Raw genomic sequence first — 23,831 nt, forward strand, 5'->3', positions numbered from 1 at the left:
AATCTTCAGTTCCTGAGCATACATTTAGGTTGATTACAATCTACTACTAAAAAAAATGCAATACAGTCAGAATGTTTTAAGTATGGAAAGGAAAAATTGGTTTTAATCCTGAGATTATCCAGAAAATGTGATCAACTCATGTACCCTATTCTGTCAGCAAGGTTCCCCTGTACTTTATCTTGTAGGAAGGCAAAACTGATTGTCCCTGCCTCCTAAAGTTTATCATCTAAGGACGAAAACAGTGATGTGCGAAGAACACAATAACTGAATGAACATTATTTCTAAGTAAAGTATGGCCTTAAGACTATGAAAAGGCAGTGGCAATAGTGACTGTGCTTGACAGCATACAGTAGATGGAAAAGTTATATCACTTACATTCAGCATTCAAGAAAAAGAAAATGGTGCTGATTCAGGAGTATTAAGAATCAGATTCTGATGGAGGAATAAAGAAGAGAAAGCACTTCACAGATCACCACTACAACCTGAGAATTAGGAAAGCCATAAACATAAAAAATATACGAGATAAGGGATAACAGTGGAATGGTAAGATGAACAGAGTGGTCCGTGACTATACTAAGTATAAGGGAAAGGAGAAAGATAAAAGAATATGAAAGGAGAGATCAGCTTTGTAACACAAAGTAGCAGATTCACTTCCATGAGCAACAGTTTTTAACATTAGTAAGCAAATGAAATCCTAATGAACGAACAGCTTCTACAGCTTACCTTTTTATCTCTTTGACACAGACTTTGTGGGCCTGCTCTGGCATGCTGGATGTCCGTATCTTTTTCTCCAGCATGACAATGTCATCGTTATCTTCATCCTCATCCTCGTCCACTAGAGTTCCTGGGACGTGTGTAATCCTTCTCATAGGGCGTATTGCGATGACCTACAAGATAAAGCAGGAGTGAAAACCTGCGTGCCCAAATAAACCGGGGACGAAGCACAGAGCGACAGTAAACCTTTCTACGAGCAGAGTCTAAACCTTTAGGAACTAAAGTTCAGAATGGTGAGGAGGAGGCACATGCGCATATGGAGGGAGCAGAATTTAAAAAGCAGATGAAGGTGGGATGGACGCGATTCTTCCACACATGCTGACAGTACCAGCATAAGAAGAAAAAATTCAAGAAAGTGGCTACTAGTAATAATGAAAACATCTAAGAATTGTCTCTTCTTGAGCTACTACTGCAGCCACTATTTTCTTGATACACTTAATGACTACTCATCATTTGGCAACTGAATAAATTCCATTTTTCTCCCTACAACACAAAGTTTCTCTTTAACATCTTTAACCTTTCTACTACTGTCTCTATTCTCTTCATCTGCAACAAGCAGAAAAGTCTTCCGCCTTTCAAAATGTTTTAACATATCTATGGTTTTTTCCAATTAATTATACACTATTTACTTCCCTTGTGATGTTCTGCTTTTCCAACAAGAGGCATTAACCACCACTTCCCCTTCCTTACCGGTTACTTAATAGCTTGTACTTTGTACTTTGACTTTTGTCTCCAATGTGCTGAAACTGTTCCCTGAAACTCAACAACAGTCCCCTCTGCCAAGTCAAATGGTCTTATTTAAGTTCTCCTTCTCTGTGACTCTCTACCATGTTTTAAAAACCACCTACTCAAAAAAAAAAAAAAAAAAAAAAAACCACCTACTCTTTTGAAATTCTCAACTCATTAATATCATGAATCAACTTGAGCTGTTCCTGGAGCAAAATGATATACTGGCATTTAACTTAAAGGCCTTAGAATTTATTTAACTTATGAAATTACCTATTTAATACAATCAAATATAAAAGTTAAAAACATAAAACAGCAAAAATATAATTTTATAAAAACAGAAATATTAAACTAAGACTAACAGTTTGTACAAACAAAAATTGAAACATTTATAAATTAAAACAAAAAAAGTCAAGTCAAAAACTTAAAACAGTACAAAATAATTTTTAAAAAGCCAAAGTATGGCACAACACACTCAGTCAGTCCTTTTAGGAAATAATTTTGTGGTATGTTCTTAATAAATACTGTATGCAGTAGGAAAAAAAAAATCATACTCAAAGATAGTCATCATGGTTATTTGTTAATTTTTAATATACTGAAAACATCACACAATGGCAGAAAAAGAAATGGCTTAGTAAACTATCCTTTTCAATGATTATCAAAACAAAACATGAGAAAATGTCTACATGCTTAAAAGAAAAAAAAAAAATCTAAACATGGAGAAGGGGCAAGAGGGAAACAAACTAGAATTCAAAATTTTATCAGTAACTTGGGTGAAAGAGATAACGAACTTGTTTCTTCTTTGTTCCTTTCTTTATTCCCTCAATTTTTTTCTTTAAAAAAAAAAAAGAAAACAACTGAACCTTACATCACACAAAAACAACTAAGGAACCTAAAGAAATGGATTAAAAGGAGGATTTACCCGCTTATCATCATCTTGCTTGGGTTTTCTGGTTTTCTGAAGCAATTTCAGGCCTTCGATTTGTCTGACAAGCAGCGGTATGGTCATCTTGAACCGTTCCTCAAGACTCACAGCATCTAAAATCTGAAACGTACAGCATCTCTCTCTCAGAAACACATGTTCCAGAAACAAGGCAGTCAAGACTCATGACTTAAACTGCTAAGTAAAAAAGATAACTCCTCTCAATATTCACAGCTACACTATGGCTAACACAACCAAATTATCAGCAAGGTCATCTGACACAAATATCAGAATCCTAAAAAAAAAAAAAAGATAATAATAGTATCTTGAGTTTCTATTTAAAAGATGAAGCCAAGATATTGTTCCAAGAGCAAGGATTATGTCAACTCTTTCCCGGGAATTATCCTCTGAAAGCCCACATGTGTCTACGTAGTAGGTCTAAACAAATTATAGGTTCAAAAAATTTAACATTTTACATACACAAGCATCTAGGAACATTTTAACCAATCTCCACGAATGATTTGAGTGAGTAACGCTCTCTGGTCTCTCAGTAAAATGCCCTTGCTAATCCCACGCTAGGTCAGTCGGTAGAACTTCTGCCTTCTCTGCTCCTACCAGCTAAACCGAATTCTTGTGTTTAAACACAACCTATCTGCATTAGTTGCACTGGCTAGAATAATTGCTAGACTTAAGCATTAAATAAACTGATGAGATAAGGAAGGTAGTTTAATATTCTAGGAAGATTCAATAAAACAGATCGCTCAAAAATAAGTGTACAGGAAAACTTTTATAGCTTGGAGAAAGACATTCAAGTCTAAGAATCCACACTTGGATTATTTTTCAAGTGTCTTTTAAACTCATTTCACTTTAAAGAAACAGAAGTTGAAAACCATAAAAAAAATCATAGATAACACATCATAGCTGTGGTTTCTGTAAGAAACATGAAGAATTCTAACAATGCAGGCTTATTATATTCAAGGGAAAGGTCACAGCTCCACACTTTTAAAAAGTCATTCTCACTTAAACTTTTTCCATAAGTTAACAAACTACCAGTACTGATAATGCAAATGAAAGAACTGTCTGGGTACACAAAAATGTAAAGCAATCACTTTAAAAGTCAATTTAAGTGTAAACGTATCTTAACTACTTCGGTGGGTCTCCAGTATCTCTTACCTGAGAGTCAAAACGTACTACCTAGATCAAACCAGTGTGGCATTCCAGAGGGGAACACTGACCTGGAGCTTCTCTTTGTTGCTTGTTCGGATAATTGATGTCAGAATGTCTGGTAAAGCTTCCCTTGGAAGACTGTCTAAAAGACGTCTCAATTTAGCAACTGCAGGGACAGACATATCCAACATTTCAACCAACTACAAAGGGAGAAAAAAAAGTCTTTTTAATAAAATTGGGCATTATTTGTGAATTTAAAAAATCAAATTGTCACACAGGTTTAAGTTTGGGTCACAAAGAAAGTCTTTACTTCCGAACAATCACTGATTATTAGAGTCTAGGCATTTTTACAGGACTCAAAGGAAAAGAGAAGTACTGTTAGAATGTCAATCGAAATGAAAAGCAAAAATGGCTCAAAAGCGGGTAATAATAATGTTTATAAAAGGTTTTATAAATCAGTGATTTTAGTATTTTATTTAAAAAAAATTTATAGAAAAGTCGCAGTAGCATAAAGAAACTCCTTCCCCTAATAAACTTCCCCTACATTCATCATCAGTTAACCTTTTGCCACATCTGCTTTCTCTCTCCCCCACTCTATACACACACACAACACACAAATATTGCTAAACATGGCAGAATCAACTGCGGACATTATGACCTTGTTCTTAAGAATCAGGATACGTATTCTCTTACAGAGTGTAATTATCAAATTCTGGAAATGTAACATGGCTGATTATGTTAACCAGTCACTAGTTGAAATACCGTTTTTAGTAGAACACAGGATTAATTAAAATCTGAGCAGCGACTAAATGATTTTTTAAAAAAAAAAAACAAGTTCCAGGACATAGCCTGGAGTTAAGACAGAGTAAAGACAGATCAAGCTCCAGGCAAGCTCTCAGCAGCTGGGACAGTCCGTGGGGCTGATGATCAAGTCCCCCTTCGCTTTTGCAGGATGGCGGTGTAACTGTGGTGATGTCATAAAAATGCCTTGCATGTCATTATAAAATCTTTACATATTTAAAACTTTCTGTTGATTCAAAGTGGGGAGAAGTAAAGCATAAAAGAAAGAAGCTATGAAGCTATGTCCAAGGGAGGACCTGAGACTCCGGGACGCTCACGCAGGAAAAGGAAGGTGAATTCTACTTTCCCCTCAATCGTCTTCATTCCTAAATAGCATATTCACTTACTCTGGTTCTCAAACTGAAGCTTCTCTCTTTAAGTAGGTTTTTCCTTTCAGTCCTGACAGTGGTTGTAGTTCGAAATTCTATTTTCCTGTTGTTCACCACACTAGAAATGTGTCCCTTCAAATGCCACATCAAGTACAAATACCACAGGCTATGAACACCTGCCTACACACTTTTCAACAGTCAACAGAGTTTATAATCAAGGCCTTTAGACACTGCCTGTCCCACAGAGATCCAGTTTAGTCACTGGGTTACATCAATACAACATACAAGACTACATTTTGTAATAGACTTCAGTAAGATCTGAAGTGAATAAAAACATAAAAGCATATGCTTTTGGGGTGAGGGGAGGAAGCTTTCTGTTCAATCGAGAATTAACCAAAAAAACTCAAACCTAGAATGAAGGAGTCCAATGTTTAATGTACACCTAACATGTGCATCCCTCCCAGAATTCTACAGGATCGAGGTTTCAACCACATGTGAAACCACGGGCTTAATATTCCACACTAGGCACAGTGTGATCCTGACTTCTGAACCAACATAACATATAGTGTGATGCCTAGATCTTCTAGTGACAAACAGCTTCTGTTCAGTATTTTAATTTTTAAGATTATTTAGGTTTAATAACTATCTGGTTTGGGGACAGTGAAAGTGTCTCCAAGGAAAGCTCCAGAAACACTCCTTGGAAAAGTTTTAGAAAGGGTTGGCTAGCATGTCCTAGAAAGACTGAGATACAAGCCCAGACAAAAGCAATTTGAAATCAATATATTATATCACTAAATCTTCTAAGCACATACTGCCTGAACACTTCACCACTCAACAAATCTATCACATCTTACAGTAACAAAGAAACTGAAGACAAGAGAATTTTAAGGAAACACTAAAAGCAACTCACTTGTACCGCGTATTTGTAAAACTGTTCTGATAGCTCTCCAAGCTCCTCCCTAGTCTTACAGGTATTGGGGAACTCTTCCAGCCGGTCCAACTGTTCCACCTCGGCAACAGGATACGGCTTCTCTTTCACAACCTGTACGATCTGGAAGCGGCACAGGCCTGTTATCAGCAAAGTATAGTGGGGCTTGGGCCAGTTACTGCCCACAACCTGGACTGCCAGTGCAGCTGTCCCAATCCTGAAAAACACACAGAACATCAGCATTACAAATGCTCAGTATAGTAGGACAGAAACTCACTTCAAAAGGGTTGCCTTTTCTGAGAAATTCACTAAAAAGCAAAGAACATGTAAAGTTCAAATGAATTATTTCTCCATTTAATTTAGCATCTGGTGCACCGTCTGTCGGGCTTTCCTGGTGGCTCAGCTGGTAAAGATTATGCCTGCAATGCGGGAGACATGGGGTCGATCCCTGGGTTGGGAAGATCCCTGGAGAAGGGAAAGGCTACCCACTCCAGTATTGTGGCCTGGAGAATTCCATGGACTGTATAGTCCATGGGGTCGCAAAGAGTCAGACATGACTGAGCGACTATCACTTCATTTCTCCAATGAAGGAGATCCGGGTTCAATCCTTGGGTCTAGAAGATCCACTGAAAAAGGAAATGGCAACCCACTCCAGTATTCTTGCCTGGGAAATCCCATGGACAGAGGAGCCTGGCAGGGCTACAGTACATGGTGTCGAAAAAAGTCAGACGTGACTAAACAGTAACAAACACGGTCTGTTAAGTCCCTACAAGCTGCTATGGGGCCATCTCATTCTGATTAGATGTTTTAAGAATTAGATAGAAATTCCTAAGCATTTGGATTATTTAAACATAAAAACGTAAAAGCAGTTGAGATTTACATAGTTTAAATTAATTTTGCCAGCTGGGAATGAGGTAATCTTTCACCAGAATATACACTAGCATTATGGAATCACAAAGTTGGACGTTACTGAGCACACATACACGTGCATTCTAAATAGATTTAAATACAAAGAGTATGATGTAAACCAACCTGAGTAATCCCTGTTTCAACCAGTTTTTCTACTAACACCATACCAGGTTTTTTACATAATCAATCTATAAAACTGCCATCAAATCTGGGAATTAACATGTATGCCCTTGAATTCTGAATTTCTAAACATGGGGCTAAATATCAGAGGTCACACTTATTCGTGGTCTGAGGAGACTTAGTCAAAGACCTATACCTCAGGAAAGTGTAAACCTAGTTCTAAGTGGTAACCACCACACCTAATACTTGATAGAAAGTTATACTTCATTTAAGCCTCAGCTCCTTATCATTCAATCCTGACCAAGTTGCATATAAACCAATTCACAGGAAGAAAGCCTCATCCAAACTAAGCTGAAGTAATACAAAATAGATCAACATTCAGAGGTGACTTCCAGATGCCAATCTACACGTAGATTTTCTCCCCTGAGCCACAGGCTAGGCTGTAACTTCAGAAGAGAAACTAAAACCCAAGTGCTCAGCGCTTTCAACCCTCTGGACAATGGTGACACAGGAATATTGCACTTGCCCATCTCAAACATACTGATGGCACAGATAGTGTGCATGCTTTAGTGAGCTCGCTCACTTCCAGTTGCAGTTCATTCTTGATTCCTTCCTTGTAAATGATGCATTCTGTACCTGTAACCTTTGGCTTCCCACCACCACTCCATTCAGTTTATTCTGAGTTATGCACATATTTCCTTGTGGGCATACCACGTGGACAGGGGATAAAACCTGATTTAAATAATAAGTGAAACAAAAAAATCAGGAAAATAATTTGGTGGGGAGAAAAAAATATCATGTACTTCAAAAACCTGATCTTGTGTTGTGGCTGCTTTTCTTCAGTCACTAATCAAACAGTAGGTTCTATCTCCCATTTGCTGAAAACCTGCCTAACTGCCTGAGCTAGTTAGCTGGACCTAAACTAATTAGAGACTAATGAAGACTGTAGTTCACTGCAGATGACAAACACCAGAGCTTATACAATGCAGAATGTTTACAGTTCTCTTTATAAGAAACACTGAGATAAGATTCCTGGCCTCAGGGGTTTACAAACTAGAAACTAAAGAGAAACCTGAAGGAGATGAGACAAATCCAAACCTCCAGATTAAGAAATAAATTTAATTGTTTGGGCTATGTCACTGATTAAAGGTGACACTAAAAATGAGTCTTGTCACAAAGCAAATAAAAGTTTTGCTAACTGTGAAAGGGGATGTTGTAAACAGTAAAGAGATTAAGTTGTATTTATACTATGTTTGTCCTCCTAATAAGAAAAAATAGAAGTCTTCAATGTGAATTATTTCTTACTTTAAATCACCTGTAGTTGGAACAGACCTAAAAAAAACCCAAAAGGGTACACATAAAGAAAGTACCCTTTTTAAAGAAGAAACATGATGTGTGAAATAATTAGATGGCTAGAAACAGACTATTCAGTGAAAGACATTTGGGGTAAAAGCTCTGGGAAGAAGGATGGTATTTATGTTACTTTTCTTTAAGATCTTTTTTTTAAAAATGTGGACCATTTTTAAAGTCTTTATTGAATTTGTTACAATAGTGCTTCTGTTGTTTATGTTCCAGTTTTTTTTGGCCAGGAGGCATGTGGGAGCTTAGCTCCCTGAGGACCAGAGATCCAACCACCAGAGATCCAACCGGATCCTCCTCTAGGCTTTGAAAAGCAAAGTCTTAACCACTTGACTGCCAGGGAGGCCCCTAATGCTATTTTAGACAAGCTGTATTGTATGTTGGGCTCTAGGTTTTACATATAAAAATAGGTATTAAGTAAACAAAATGTTCAATTAATACTTTCCTTCTAACTATGATCGAACTATGATACATAGGGTTTATATCAACTTTCTAAATAATCTACTTCTTCTATTACTATGAGCTTTATTGTTGTTTAGATGCAAAGTCATGTTCAACTCTTTTGCGACCCCATGAACTATAGCCGGACACAACTGAGCGACTGAACTGAACTGAACTAAACTGAACTATAGCCTGCCAGGCTCCTCTGCCCATGGGATTTCCCAGGCAAAAATACTGGAGTGGGTTGCCATTTCCTTCTCCAGGGAATCTTCCTGACCCAGGGACTGAGCCCACCTCTCTGGCATCGGCAGGTGGATTCTTTACCACTGAGCCACCTGGGAAGCCCAAGCACTTTATTTGTTGTTGTTCAGTCGCCAAGTTGTGCCCAACTCTGCGACCACACGGACTGCAGCACACCAGCTTTCCCTGTTCTTCACCATCTCCCAGAGTTTGCTCAAACTCATGTCCACTGAGTTGGCGATGCTATCTAGCCATCTCATCTTCAGCAGTCCCCTTCTCCTGCCTTCAACTTTTCCCGGCATCAGGATCTTTTCCGAAGAGTTGTTTCTTTGCATCAGGTGGCCAAAGTATGGGAGTTTCAGCTTCAGCATCAGTCCTTCCAATGAACATTCAGGGTTGATTTCCTTTAGGATTGACTGATTTGATCTCCTTGTTGTCCAAAAGAGTCTCAAGAATCTTCTCCAGCACCACAATTAAAAAGCATTAGTTCTCTGGTACTCAGCCTTCTTTATGGTCCAACTCTTACATCTGTAAGGACTACTGGGAAAAAACATAGCTTCGACTATACAGACCTTTGTTGACAAAGTGATGTCTCTGCTTTTTAATACACTGTCTAGGTTTGTCATAGCTTTCCTTCCAAGGAGCAAGCGTCTTTTAATTTCATGGCTGTAGTCACCATTCTGGAGTGATTCTGGAGCCCAAGAAAATGAAATTCGTTGCTGTTTCCACTTTATCCGCTTCTATTTGTTGTGAAGTGATATGACCAGATGCCAAGATCTTCATTTTTTTTACTGCTGAGTTTTAAGCCAGCTTTTTCACTCTCCTCTATCACCTTTAAGAGGCCTTTTAGTTACTCTTTGCCTTCTGCCATTAGAGTGGTATAATCTACATATCTGAGGTCGTTGATATTTCTCCTGGCAATCTTGATTTCAGCTTGTGAGTCATCCAGCCCAACATTTTACACGATGTACTCTGCATAGAAGTTAAATAAGCAGGGTGACAATATACAGCCTTGAGACACTCCTTTCCCAATTTGGAAACAAGTCCACTGTTTGATGTCCGGTTCTGTTATTTCTTGACCTGCATATAGGTTTCTCAGGAAACAAGTAAGGTGGTCTGATACTCCGATCTCTTTAAGAATTTATCACAGTTTGTTGTGATCCACACAGTCAAAACCGTTAGCATAACCAATGAAGCAGTAGATGTTTTTCTGAAATTCCCTTGCTTTGTCTATGATCCAATGGATGTTAGCAATTTGATCTCTGGTTCCTCTGCCTTTTCTAAACCCAGTTTGTACACCTGGAAGTTCTCAGTTCACATAGTACTGAAGCCTAGCTTGAAGGATTTTGAGCATAATCTTGCTAGAATACGACGATAAGAAGAGCTGTGGTCTATTTGCCAACCACTTGCTTTTTTCTTTTCTTTCACTTTTTTTTTTAAAAATTTTATTTATTTGGTCAGGCCTCTTGGCTTGCGGGATTTTAGTTCTCCAACCAGAGACTGAACTCAGGCCCTCAGCAGTGAAAGCTCAGAGGCCTAACCCCTGGACCACCAGGGAACTCCCTACTTTTTCTTTACTTTAAAGCCCTCCATTTTCTTGGAATCCTTAATTCTAAATCTATTTTTGTAATAATGCTACTGCAGTTCTGCACATACTGAAAGAAATGCCCGCTCCTTCCCCCAACCTCCATTTGTGAAATCTACAGTTAAAACTACTCATTTGGACAATGATCATATCACTAACATTCAGGGTTACTGCTCTGAAGTTTACAAAAGGCTTTCATAGGTCGTTACTTCATTACCACCACTTTTCACCCCTATGAGGAAGGTAGCACTATCTCATTATTACAATGAGTAACCGAGATTCAAAAAGGGTAAAGAGTTTAGTTATCCATGATTATAAGGATATTAAATAGCTACAGGGGAGATGAATTAGATTCTATGACAAATTTTACTCTTTTCTTGCCACATGGACGATATGAATTTGTACTTATAAGAAGTATAAAAATAAACACTATAGCATAGCTTCTAAATAGCTGAGATACTACAAAGCATAGCCATTATTGAATATTTACATCTTAACAACACTTAAGGCAGAGAAGCAGTTCTACCAAAGCGCTGGAAGCAAAAGTTACACATTTCTGGGAAAGAACCATGAAAATATCTTTTGTTTTGATGCGATGTCACTCTACTTATCTTCTTGAATATCTGATGATTTTTGAGCAAAATTTATCATCATCATTAATAAAGATTCAGAAACAAGGAAAACAGACTATTAAGATAGCTCCAAGTTCTACCACAGATGAGGCTTCTGTGGCTATTTGATTTTCTCTCCTTTCCTGAAAGTTCATGTCTAGATTTAAGAAACACCACTTGTAGACAGATCTTCCTTAAAAAGAGTAAATGCAGATTTAGGAAAATCTAAGTAGAGTTATTCATTACATACTTGCTAATATAAAATATTAAATTTTAAAATCCATATTATTAGGTTTCTTGATGCTTAAAAGTGCTGATGGATACAAATAAAGAGTAACCCAAGTCAATGGATAAACACAAATCATGAAACTGTGTATCTGCTCTATTATAATGCATTTTTTTGGTCAGACAAATGAAGCTAATTTGGGAGTCCTAGAGATGAAGTGGGCTTCCCTGACAGCTCAGTTGGTAAAGAATCCACCTGCAATGCAGGAGACCCTGGTTCAATTCCTGGGTTGGGAAGATCTCCTGGAGAAGGGATAGGCTACCCACTCTAGTATTCTTGGACTTCCCTTGTGGCTCAACTGGTAAAGAATCCGCCTGCAATGCGGGAGACCTGGGTTCAATCCCTGGGTTGGGAAGATCCCCTGGAGAAGGGAAAGGCTACCCACTCCAGTATTCTGGCCTGGAGAATTCCATGGACTGTATAGTCCTTGAGGTCACGGAGAGTCGGACATGACTGAGTGACTTTCACTTCACTTCACTTCACTTCAGAGATGAAATATCCCCAAATGAAGAGGGACTGAGCAATCAGTACTATGAAGAAAGGAAGGCAGGTACGCTGAAGAATGGAAGACTGGGAGACGATTGCAGGGCCATCTCGAAATGTCTGAAGACACTGTGCAGGGAATGTTAACTTATTGCCCATTTTCATTAAGAAAACAATGAGGTTCTGAGGAGTCACTCAAAAGACAGTCCAATGAAGCAGGGTTGGCCTGTGTTGGCATGAGAGCCAAGTTCTCCACTGGGGATAATCAAAAGCGGGCAACGTGCCTGCACACCAACATGCAGAAAAGGGACTGTACTGTTCAATATGGGAAAGGAAGTGGTTCAGGTAAGTCAACATCCGACCCTGCCACTTTATGACAAAGAGTCTCGGGAAACAAATGATCACTGCTGTTCCTTGAAGACTGAGGCACTGTCACCTGGATGGTCTCAAGGAAACAAAGGACAGAAGCAGAGTCCGCGCTGTGCCTCTGGGGTCCTACTACAACCGGAAACAGCAGGTAACTGGGCAAGGGCAGATCTGTGCGCTGAAACAGAACAACGCTGTAAGTAACTCAATACTTGTACTATTAAAGCTCTTCTAATTTTTCAAAATAAGAGCATTTCAAGCTCAATTGGAAAAAAAGACATTGGAACCTAATATGAACGAACACAGTCTACATAGATTTTTCAAGTAGCAAATAATATTTCTAGGATAACGAGATGGTCTGGTGGGTCTCTGTAATGCTGAAATTTCATGAAGAATTTTCAATGTTGGTTTTCTAACTTAAATGATTAAATTTTAACATTGCTACTCATTTAAAACAAAGGCCGCAATAAGAACAGCAAGAACCACGTTACACCTCATCTGATTATTAGTGGATTACTTCCAAGGAGGATAATTCAGACAGAATCATACCAACAAATAGTCACTCAAAACTGAAACACGACTAACTCTACTTTCAAAATTCACAGTGTAACCACGAGTAATCAAAAATATCTTACCATGAGCACACTTGCCTCAACTAGCAACTAAGGGTCTGTGCACAGAAAGCAAAAAATTATGGGAATACACAGAGGCTTAAGGAGTGGGGTCATGTGTAGGAAAACCAGAATCCAACACAGTTTATCACAGTTTACTGAAACTTGAAAACTGTCAGGGGACTTCCCTGGTCAAGACTCTGCCCTTCCAGCGCACGGAGTCTGGGTTTGATCCCCGGCCAGGGAACTAAGATCCAACATGCAGCCAATAAATACATAAATAAATAGAACTGTGAGAAAACAAATCTCTGTTTTAAAAAAAGTATCCAATTTTACTCAAGCAAAGCAAAGCAGATCAGATGGAAACCAAAATGTTTTCCATGCTTGAGAAAGGCGAGGCTTAACGTGGACCAACAAAGGATTGCTATGTTTTTGTTCTGTTTTGTTTTAGGAGGGGAGGGGAGCTGAGGGGAGGGGAACCAAATCTCTGAGAATTTGAGTAAAGCCATGGTCTCCTTTAAAATATGTATATAATGAAAAGAATTTGGACAAAAACAAGACATTCCTAACCCTCTCAAAATCCATTAAGAGTTAAGTACATCTAATTTTAAAAAAGGTAACTGTAGGTGAAAGAGGGAAGGGCTCTAAACTGAAAACATCTCAAGAAGAGTTAAGGACAGGAGGCAAGGGCTTGGCAGGTTTGATGATAACAGCATTTGTTGAGAGCACAGTATATACAAGCACTGTCCAGTAGAAATATAATGCCAACCACCTATGCAATTTTAGTAGCCACATTAGAAAGAAGAAACAGATGAAATGCTAATCTTCTGCTTAACTCCTAATATCCAAAATACTACCATTCCAACACTTAATCTCTATAAAATTTACTAACCAACAAAACACTTTCCATACTAAATTTTCAAAATTCAGTGTGTGGTGTACACTTATGGTACATTTAGGATGACCAACCACCCTGGTTTGTCTGAACCAAGGGGTTTCCTGGGACACAAAAATTTCAGCGCTAAAACCAGGACGGTCCCCGGCAACCTGGACAACTGGTCACTCTAGTATCTCAATTTGGACAAGCCACATTTCAAGCTATGCAGCTAGCCACAGACAGTACTGGACGGTGTAAGCATTTATCTAGGCCAGCACAAAAACGACCACATGTGTGATCTCACTTCTTCTTCATCACACACCTAAGAGGCGGATGCTGTTAGTTTCCAAATTACAGATAAAGAAAGAAATAAGCACAGGTTCCATCTGCCACCCAAAGTCACACAACTAGGGTCACGGTGTAGGGCAATCGGTGAGCTTGGGGTGTAGGCGGTGAGCTTGGGGTGTAGGTGGTGAGCTTGGGATGTAGGCGGTGAGCTTGGGGCCTAAGAGATGTTGAGGTATGAGAACAGAAAGGGAGACAACGGAAAACGTGAACAGGAAAGGCCCTTGAGGAAGGAAAACAGAAGAACTGAGGGGAGGAGAAGGCGGGGGTTGGAGGGTGGGGGGAAGACAAGGAGTGTGGAAGAACGAATGGCTTCCTCAATAAAGAAACGGTGCAATACAGGCTGGGACGGGGGGAGAGAAAACGTGACGGAGCAACTATCTCAGTCAAGAGGACAAAAGAAGCGGGAAGGAAGGAACAGAAAGAAGGCGGTAGGGACAGGGAAGAGAGGAAAGAAAAGAGCCGGGCGGGGAAGGTTAGGAGCACCGGCTTAGGAGCCTGAAGATCCGGGGGGCGGGAGGGAAATTCACAACAGATGGTGAGCCGCTAACTGTGCAGTTTTCACGACCCCGTGGGTCAAACCATTTAATGGTCACGAGGCACTCCTGTCACCCGCTGTCTGGCACGGGAGTCGTCTGAAGAGGCGGGGGCCCCCTGCGCCCCGCGCCCCGAGGCCGGGCCGGTCCCGGAAGGAGGCCGCGCCGCCGCCGCCGCCGGGCCGTCCGGCCTACCTGTGCAGCGGCGGCAGGTCCTGCGCGTCGCTGGCCGGGTCGGGCGTGTTGGGGATGACGCCCAAGATGGTGCTCTGCAGCGACGTGCCCTTGAGCAGGCGGCTCCGCACCAGCTGCAGGTTGCGGGCCGAGTCCACGCTAGTGCGCATGGTGGAACCGGGCAGCAACACGCCCTCGTGCGTGAGCAGCAGCGGGAGGCGGCTGGGGATCTGGATGGGGCTCACGGACGACATGGCGACACCCCTCCGCGCCGGGAGAGTCCCCGGGAGCCCGATGCCTGGCTGCGCGCGGCCTCCTCAGCGGCGACCCAGCCTCCGACCCGGGCGCGCTGCCGCTTCCGGTCCCGCGCGCCCGCGCACCCGCCCCCAGGCTCCGCCGCCGCCGCCCGGCGCCGTACACACGCGAAGAGAAGCGCACTCCGCCCGCCGAGGACCCCCGCCTCCCCGCCCTCTGTTTTCTCTGGAGTTTCATTCATAGCTGAGCTGTGCGCCCAACGATGGTTCCCTGTGAATTATGTCCACTTGAAATGTTTGTACCTTTCTATCAGAATTGATTTTAGATGTACAAAAATATGCTAGGGAGTTTCCATGTACCCCAGCTTACACAATCATGATTCGACTCTAAAAACCAGGAAACTAATATTACTGTTATCTAATTTATAGATTTCCACAAATTTTGCCAGTTTTATCACAAGTGTCCTTTTTTCTGGTCTGGGATCCCACTTTTTATTTAGATACAATGTCACCTCAATCTTTTTTTCTTTTTTCCTTCAAAGCTTTGGTCTCTTATTTTGTAGAATGTCCCTCTCTTTGGGTTTATCTGATGTTTTCTCAAGATCACATTATACATTTTTGGCAGGAAGACCACAGAAGCAATGTGCTTTAGTGATACATTAACGGTGAAATGTCTTACCAATGATGATTTCAACAGTGATTAGGTTCCCCACTTTAAGGTACTATTTATCTCATTATAAGTAAGAGTCTGTAGGGAGTTAAGTCTACATTTATCAATTGGAATCTCTAAGAAAAAACTGCCCCATCTCCCTCATTTATTTACTTATTCTATCCTTTTTTATGTTAATATGGACTTGAATATTCAATGTTTTATGGGTTATCATGCAATGATATCCTGTATTTCGTTGCTCGAATTTTTTCACATTTGGCCTTGAGGAGCTCCTTCACCCCTGTGAGGAAGGTAGCACTATCTCCTTTTTATAAATGAGTAATTGAGATTCAAAAAGGGTAAACAGGTTAGTTATTCATGATTACAAGGCTATTAAATAGCAATAGGGGAATTGAATTTGTCTTGGTTTTGGCTGTAGATTGAAGAGGGAAATTTTCCCCCAAATAAGAAGTTCAGCACGGTTCTCAGAATCCAGGAGGGAATTGAAAGTCAAGTCAACATGCATTTCTTGAGGGCCTGCTAAGTACAAGTTCCTCAAGCATCACTTGGCCAGAGGGACAGACCCACAGGTGGCTGAGTCTGATACAGGAATTGTGTGTTTCTGTATGTGAAGCAGGTAAGAGAAAGGAGAAGACAGGTGTCCTAGCCGCTGTGCTGGAGACAGAAATTCAGGAACTCAGTCTCCTGCCTAAAGCTCTTTCTCTGTCATGATCCCACCTTTTATTCATTCACTAAACAACTATTTTTTGAATGCCTACTATGTAACGGATGTTACTTTAGATGCTGGGGCTACATCAGTGAACACAACAGACAAGGTTCCTGCTTTCATGGAGCTAACATTCTGGGAGGAGAAACAGAAACTAAACAAGGAAAATCCTTTCGGATGGTGATATGCCCTTCAGATGGCCAGAGCAGGCCTCGCTGAAGAGCTGAGCTTTGCTTGAATGGAGCCTTGTACTGCAGCCACGCAGAGGTTGTGGGGTGGCTGCCAAGGGAGGGCCATTCCAGGCAGAAGGAGTGGAGTTGGCAAAGGCTTTCTGACCGGGATGAATTTAGAATATTTGTGGAGCCCGCTCCTGTGATTTGCTGAGGTGGGGCCTGGTGAGGGAAGCAAGAGAGAAGTGAGTGGGGTGGGGGTATAGAGAGCTCAGTAAGGAGTAAGGAGTGGGGGTCAGGAGTCTGCTGAGGAATTTGGGTCTTACTCTAAGCTCAGGACAAGCCATTGGCATTTCAAATTGTGGAATACTTTTTCAGACTTAACATTTTCAAAAGGTCGTGTTAACTGCTGTGTGGAGAATGGAACACAAGGGTTTAAGGTCAGATGCGCAGAGCCAGTTAGGAGCTGGTTGAAGTTGCCCAGGCAAGAGGTGATGCGGACTCAGACCAGAAGCAGTATATTCAAGCCATGTTTGAGTGTAGCTTCAACACAGCACACTGATGGGACTTCCCTGGTGGTCTGGTGGCTAAGTATCCACCTGCCAGTGCAGGGGATATGGGTTCCATCCCTGGTCTGGAAAGATTCCATGAAATGGGCAACTAAGCCCATTCACCACAACTACTGAGCCAGAACTCTAGAGCCTGAGCTCTGCAATAGGAAAGCCACCTCAATGAGAAGCCTGCACACCACAGAAAGTAGCCTGCCCTCAGCAGCAAAGACCCAGAACAACCATAACTAACTAACTAACTAAAAACAAAAACAGAGCATGCTGATGGATTGCACATGACAAGTGAAGGAGAAACAGTCAGGACCTGAACCTCTAGGGCCTCCAGAGCGGTTGTGCTGGTAGCAGAAGATCCTGGATCCAACCAGCATGCTCTGGATTGCTCTCCAATGGGACTGGGTACCTGATGCTGTGATAGACTCTGGCAGTGAAGCAAAGATAAAAACATGCAGGGCCTAGCTCCCAAAGAGCTTAGCTTTCCACCAAGTCTTCTGCAAGGGCAAGGGGGAATGTCTCCATTTTTTCAGAACTTCAAAAACCATCTTATAAACCTTGCAGTATATTTTCTAAACACACGTTTAATGCTTTTAACATACACTCTCCCCAACAACAACAAGCAATATGAGTGTCTAGTTACATAATAGGAGAAGGCAATGGCACCCCACTCCAGTACTCTTGCCTGGAAAATCCCATGGACGGAGGAGCCTGGTAGGCTGCAGTCCATGGGGGACTGAGCAACTTCACTTTCACTTTTCACTTTCAAGCATTGGAGAAGGAAATGGCAACCCACTCCAGTGTTCTTGCCTGGAGAATCCCAGGAATGGGGGAGCCTGGTGGGCTGCCGTCTATGGGGTCGCACACAGTCGGACACGACTGAAGAGACTTAGCAGCAGCAGCAGCAGCAGTCACATAATAATAGCTGGATTTATTTTAAAATACAAATGCATCCTGTGCCATGGAAGGTGCGGTTTAAGGTTCACGTTTAAGTTGCTTGCTTGATGAACACCTTCTTTCTGTCCTATCAGTCTATCTCTGTGATGGGGTGCCCTTGGGAAAGCAGCAAGAATCTAAGTGTGAGGTCTCAAGCAACCGAGTTTCTCTCCTGGTTCCTTCTTTAACAATTCTGCGTCTACTTTCTTCATTTATCGGCTGCTGCTGCTGCTGCTGCTAAATCGATTCAGTCGTGTCCAACTCTGTGCGACCCCACAGATGGCAGCCCACCAGGCTCCCCCGTCCCTGGGATTCTCCAGGCAAGAACACTGGAGTGGGTTGCCATTTCCTTCTCCAATGCATGAAAGTGAAAAGCGAAAGTGAAGTCGCTCAGTCGTGTCTGACTCTTAGCGACCCCCTGGACTGCAGCCCACCAGGCCCCTCTGTCCATGGGATTTTCCAGGCAAGAGTACTGGAGTGGGGTGCCATTGCCTTCTCCGCTTCATTTATCTACCAAATATTTATTCCACCCTGGTGTGAAAGGGCTTACATTCTAGTGAGGTAGGCAGTAAATAAATAAGCCCCCAAAGATATGGCAATTTCAGAAAGTGATAAGTAAAGGAAATCTAATAGGAAAATGTGTAGAAGGTGCTAGAGAGAGGAGGACAAGATCAGGGAGGGAGATCTGGGAAGGTTACCCAGTGAAGGTGGTGTTTAAGCTGAAACCCACGTGATGAGGAAGGCCAGGCTCTGCTGGGAGCTGGGAAGAGAACGCTCTCGACAGAGAGTAGACAAAGGCCAAGATGGAAAGGAGCTTCCCAGTTTCTGGAACAGAGATGATCAGGCACTGGGCTGGAGGGATTCAGCAGTTGAGCAGATGGCCAGGGCCAGCAAGGGGCTCCAGGAGCTCTGAGAGCTCCCCCGAGGAAAGCTTTCTCCAACTCCCCAGGGAAGGGAAGGGAGAGGAACAGGAGAAATAAGGTCTAATCCTCTCAGCTTCTTCAGGCCTGGCTTGTCGGTGCCTCTGCCCCTTGCCCTGAGCATCTCCCCTACCCTCTGCTACCCTTCTGGCCTTGGACACTAGACCATGCTGGGAAAGTGTTCAGAACAATGAGGAAAGAAACCAGTTCTTCCAGAAAGATCACCTCCCTCCAACCGCCCTCTCCTGTTCACAGGCTGTTTCACCATGTGCAAATGGCCGTGAACTAATCCTGAGTCTAAACTAATCCTGATGTTGCCTGACCCCAGGAATGGGGGAACACAGAGCTGGAAGCATCTGCCTCTTTCTTGGATTATTCCCAGTCCTGACCTGGACCCCAGCCTGACCACAGTGATGGGCTTGCCACTAACTAGACTGAATAAACTTCAGCTCTGTCTTCTTCTTGAAAGGAAGTTGGGAAGCCAGGGAACTTTTCTCTTTTCTGGGATACCAAAGGAAACCCTGGAGGGAATTCTTCTGTCCAGTCAAGGAAGCAGGGGTGGGCCTCATAGATACGGAAGGGGGCCCAAGCCAATGTATGACTCAGTTCCAGTTATGCTGAGATGAGCAGTTCACATCCTATAAGCATATCCATTATACACATTTGCATTCCCTTCATTTGCATTTCAGAGAAGGCAATGGCACCCCACTCAAGTGCTCTTGCCTGGAAAATCCCATGGATGGAGGAGACTGGTAGGCTGCAGTCCATGGGGTCGCTAAGAGTCAGACACGACTGAGCGACTTCACTTTCACTTTTCACTTTTATGCATTGGAGAAGGAAATTGGAGAAGCGACTTAGCAGCAGCAGCATTTGCATTTGCTTTACTTTTCCCTGTTACTAGTTTCCTGGATAACATCTATATTGCTGTATGGAGTTACATCTTTGAAACCATCATGTATCTCTTTGCAGGTGTATACAAATAAACCAGGTTGGCAAATCATACTATAACTGAAAAGTGAGAAAAAAAAATCTAATTTCTGTATTTGTGCTCCAAGAATCTGGTCTTCAGGAGTCCCTACTTGCCGGTTAACCAGGAGAACATAAATGTTTAGGCTTACCATTTTAAGATATTGGTTTATGAGGACTAATTGTCAAATTTTCAGGAATTTTGAGAGCCCAGTTGTTAAATACAAATAGTATTTAAATTATTAAACTTACAATTAATTATATCAAAGACAAAGATAATGCTCAAAAATCTATCACTTCCTAATTATTTCATTATATTTATTTTTTATACTTTTAAGTTTATTTACATCTACTGTAAATAGGGGCTTCCCAGGTGTTACTAGCAGTAAAGAACAAACCTGCCACTGCAGGAGACGTAAGAGACACAGGTTCCATCCCTGAGTTGGGAAGATCCCCTGGAGGAGGGCTTGGCAACCGACTCCACTGTTCTTGCCTGGAGAATCCCCATGGAGAGAGAAGCCTGGCGGGCTGCAGTCCATAGGGTTGCAAAGAGTCAGACACCTCTACTTAGCATGCACACCTACTATAGCTGTACAAAGAAATACGGTACTGTGATTTCTTAATGCGCCTCTCTTCCCAACATGTCGGTAGCTTGAAATCATCTTTGGTGGGAATACTTAAACCACAAAAATCCGCAAAGGCTACAAATCTGGATTTGTTGTTATTATTTTATTGATTGTCTAGGCTTAAGAAATAAACGCAGGAAATGTTAATAATTCAGATTAACAAGTGTGGTGCCTGTAGCCATTACATTGTGAAGAACACAAAAAATGAGAAAATCCTCTTTCAGTATTTGAAAACTCTTCAGCAGTTACATGGGTCATTGGCAAATGAGTGAAGATCCAACCAACATATGTCTTTGATGCTTCAGTTTCCTCTTACTTGTTAACATAAAGCACAATGTCAAGTTACAGTTGTGTTGGAACTACATTCACTCACCAGTTGCAACCACAGGTTAGATATAGATGCACACCAGTTTACCAGCACACCATTGACAACTCTAAGACGTCCCTTGCCAGGGTGCATGACTTGCAAACTAGAATTTACTTCCTCCCCCTCCCCCACCCCAGTCCCTCCACTGAGCACCTTTGTGTCTTAGTAAATAAACTGCAAGCCAGAATACCATGGTTCTACCCCCAGGGCTTCCTTCCATTGAATCATGCCAATTTTACTTTAGGCTGGTTCTGACAGACAGAAACTGGACTCTTCCCACAGTCTTAAATAAGAACTACCTGACAGCCTCTCTTACCTGACATATCTCTTTTATTCTAAAGTTTTCCATCATCCCTGAAAGGTCCACTTCTATCATCACATGCAAGTACAGTTGCCCCTCAGTTCAGAGCTGGGATTGGTTCCAGTCCCCCTGTGGATTTGAAAATCCAAGGATGCTCAAGCCCCTTATGTAAAATAGTGTAGTATTTACATATAATCTAAGCACATCCTACCATATACTTTAAGTCATTACTTATAGCTGTAAATTCAATGTAATGCTATGTAAACAGTTTCCTTTGCCAACTGAAGCTTTCCTTTTTGGAATACTGGGATTTTTTTTTTTCCTGAATATTATCTATAGTCAGTTGGTTGAATCCTGATTGTGGAATCTATGGGTACAGAGCGCTAACTATATACTTGTGGCCTGGTGCCAAGGCTGGGGAATCTGTCTTGTAGGCTCTATGGGAGAATTCCAGGAACTGAGTCCACCAGATTTGGATGTGATTTGCTAAAAGGAAGTGAGGTGAGAAGGAATGGGATAAAGGAATTTAGAGAATCTTCTCCCAAGACAATAGGCTAGTCTTCAAGTCTGTTTACTTGAAACACAACCCAGTATTTGAATGTCAAAAGCTATATCTGAGCTTGAGGACTGACTACATAATTTGTGGGACCCAGTGCAAAATGAAAATGTGGGACTCCTTGTTCAGTATGAAGAATTTCAAGATGGTGGTGGCAGAGCATCTATAAGTCCATCACAAGCTGGGGCCCTGTGAGACACCCATCATGCCCCATGATGCCAGCCCTGTTGTACATTTTCTTTCTCTTTCCATTCCTTCAGAAACATTACTGATTACCATCCCCTCTCCTGCCCCAGGCACATGAATGTTCTGAGGGTGAATCATATATTCACAAAGGCAAAATGAAAAGCAAATTAATATATTTTTTAGTTATTTACATTTCCTAAATCAGGGACTTCCCTGGTGGTCCAGTGGCTATGACTTGGAGCTTCCATTACAGGGGGCCCAAGTTCCATGCTTGGTCGGAAAACTAGATTCTAAATCCTCAGGTAAGCTTTTGCATGCCTCAACTAAAGAAGCCACATACTACAGCTAAGTCCCAATGTGGCCAAATAGATAAATAAATATTTTAATAAATAAGTAAATGTCCTAAATCATACCCAGATCCACTTCCCTGAGTCTGAGAATGGCAAAATCACATTTCTTTCATTTATTTATTCATTCATTCACCGTTGATTTACCGAATATCTGCCCTCCTCCTAGCGGATCCCTAGGCCCGAGGAATTTAATAGTAAGCAAAGTAGACCTGTCTTTGTCTTTGTGAGGATCTCTGTTTAGTGCAAGAAATGAGCTCTAAAAAATCAATGATTCACCTAAATAGACAATTACAGACTGGAATAAAAGAAGAAGCATGGTTAAAGAAGCATGGTTTTAAGAGCAAGCCTTGAATATATTAAAGAAGATTGACCTGCAAGGATGTTGGTTGGGAATGGGTGGTTTGGGGTTTCCCTGGGTGATCTGAGGCTGAGCCCCAAGTAGAAGTTTAAAGACAGGGAGTCAAGCCCATTCCTAACAGAGGGAAGAGCAGATGCTGCAACGATGGCCCCCAGCACACTCCTTGTTGGGCGATGTCCCCCTCTCCTGGTTGCTTGGGATTCCATCTAAGCTGCACTTACCTGTTGCCTTTTCAGATTCTCTGATTCTGGGGAAAAAAGAATTGGCAGTACACCTGAAAATGACCAGAAGGAGGATATACTGGGTCCCCAGGTCTTCTGGTGGCCTTGTGAATCTCGGCTTGGATATAGATGATGATGTGGTTTCGGGACTTAGCTATGTAAGTAGATCTCCTTTGCATCAAAACACCAGGAAACTGAGTTCACAGGGTATTTCCAGTGGTCATAAACTGAATCAAATTTTTTTGCCCCCTATTTATTCAATTTTGATTTTTTTTAACGGAGCTCTGGCTTCCACAATTAGATGAATCATAATCCTTGGTCATCATGCATGTTCATGGCTCATACAGTTCTCTCCCACTACCCTCCACTCCCCACCCCATCTCTGTCTCTCTCACCTATTTATGTATTTACTTATAATAATATGATAAGCACCAATAAATCTACCACCAACTCACCAGCTCGGACCTTGACCCCATTACATTCCCACACTCTCCCTGCCTGAAGGAACCACTATTCTGAACCTTTACCCATAGATTCCTTACTGTGTTTTCAAGACAGTATTATTTATTCTATATGAAGTCCTAGAAATAATATATCTTTTTCATTTCAGTGGTTTCCTACTTTATCAAAAGGGTAACATGTAATGTCTTATGATTTATTTTTTACTTCTTGATTTCTTTTTAATAGTTTTATCCTTAGAGAGTGACTTGGTTCTGCATTCTGTGGGTGGCTGAACATAACACCCTTTCTTCTTGTCTACAGTGTTTATGGACAGAGAAAAGCCCAGAGAAGTTGAGGGAACTGCCCAGAGTAGGAGCAGAGCCAGAGCTGGGAGCTGGTTATTCTGACATGTGACTCATTCCCTACCTGGCAGTCTTTCCTTTATTTATTTTTATTGAGACATAAGTGGCATAAAACATCATATGACTTTCAGATGTATGATATAATGATTCATTATTTGTATAAATTATGAGAGGATCACCACAATATCCATCACCACCCATAATTCAAATATTGTTTTTCTTGTGAGAAATTTTAAGACCTATTCTCTTAAC

General features: G+C 41.6%; 2 protein-coding genes across 4 annotated transcripts in view; one reads left to right on the top strand and one right to left on the bottom strand.

Moving 5' to 3' along the window:
- Nucleotides 1-14,971, bottom strand: part of LONP2 (lon peptidase 2, peroxisomal) — an 82,319-nt gene extending 67,348 nt beyond the window's left edge. Inside the window, exons 1-5 of one of the 2 annotated variants that reach the window (XM_081507940.1) lie at nucleotides 14,651-14,971; nucleotides 5,669-5,903; nucleotides 3,658-3,789; nucleotides 2,423-2,545; nucleotides 724-887 (exon numbers count right to left, since the gene is read on the bottom strand). In XM_081507940.1, the coding sequence (XP_081364066.1) occupies nucleotides 724-887; nucleotides 2,423-2,545; nucleotides 3,658-3,789; nucleotides 5,669-5,903; nucleotides 14,651-14,883 (887 nt within the window). In that variant the 5' untranslated portion in view covers nucleotides 14,884-14,971. The remainder of the gene's footprint in view (nucleotides 1-723; nucleotides 888-2,422; nucleotides 2,546-3,657; nucleotides 3,790-5,668; nucleotides 5,904-14,650) is intronic. The other variant, XM_081507941.1, reaches the window with a different exon arrangement.
- A 7,826-nt stretch (nucleotides 14,972-22,797) lies between these two features.
- Nucleotides 22,798-23,831, top strand: part of ABCC11 (ATP binding cassette subfamily C member 11) — a 69,592-nt gene continuing 68,558 nt past the window's right edge. For both annotated transcript variants that reach the window (XM_081507925.1, XM_081507926.1), the window contains exon 1: nucleotides 22,798-22,934. In XM_081507925.1, coding sequence (XP_081364051.1) covers nucleotides 22,836-22,934 — 99 coding nt within the window. In that variant the 5' untranslated portion in view covers nucleotides 22,798-22,835. The remainder of the gene's footprint in view (nucleotides 22,935-23,831) is intronic.

Source organism: Giraffa tippelskirchi, chromosome 7 (assembly GCF_054371585.1).
Source record: "Giraffa tippelskirchi isolate mGirTip1 chromosome 7, T2T-mGirTip1v1.2.pri, whole genome shotgun sequence".
NCBI lineage: Eukaryota > Metazoa > Chordata > Mammalia > Artiodactyla > Giraffidae > Giraffa > Giraffa tippelskirchi.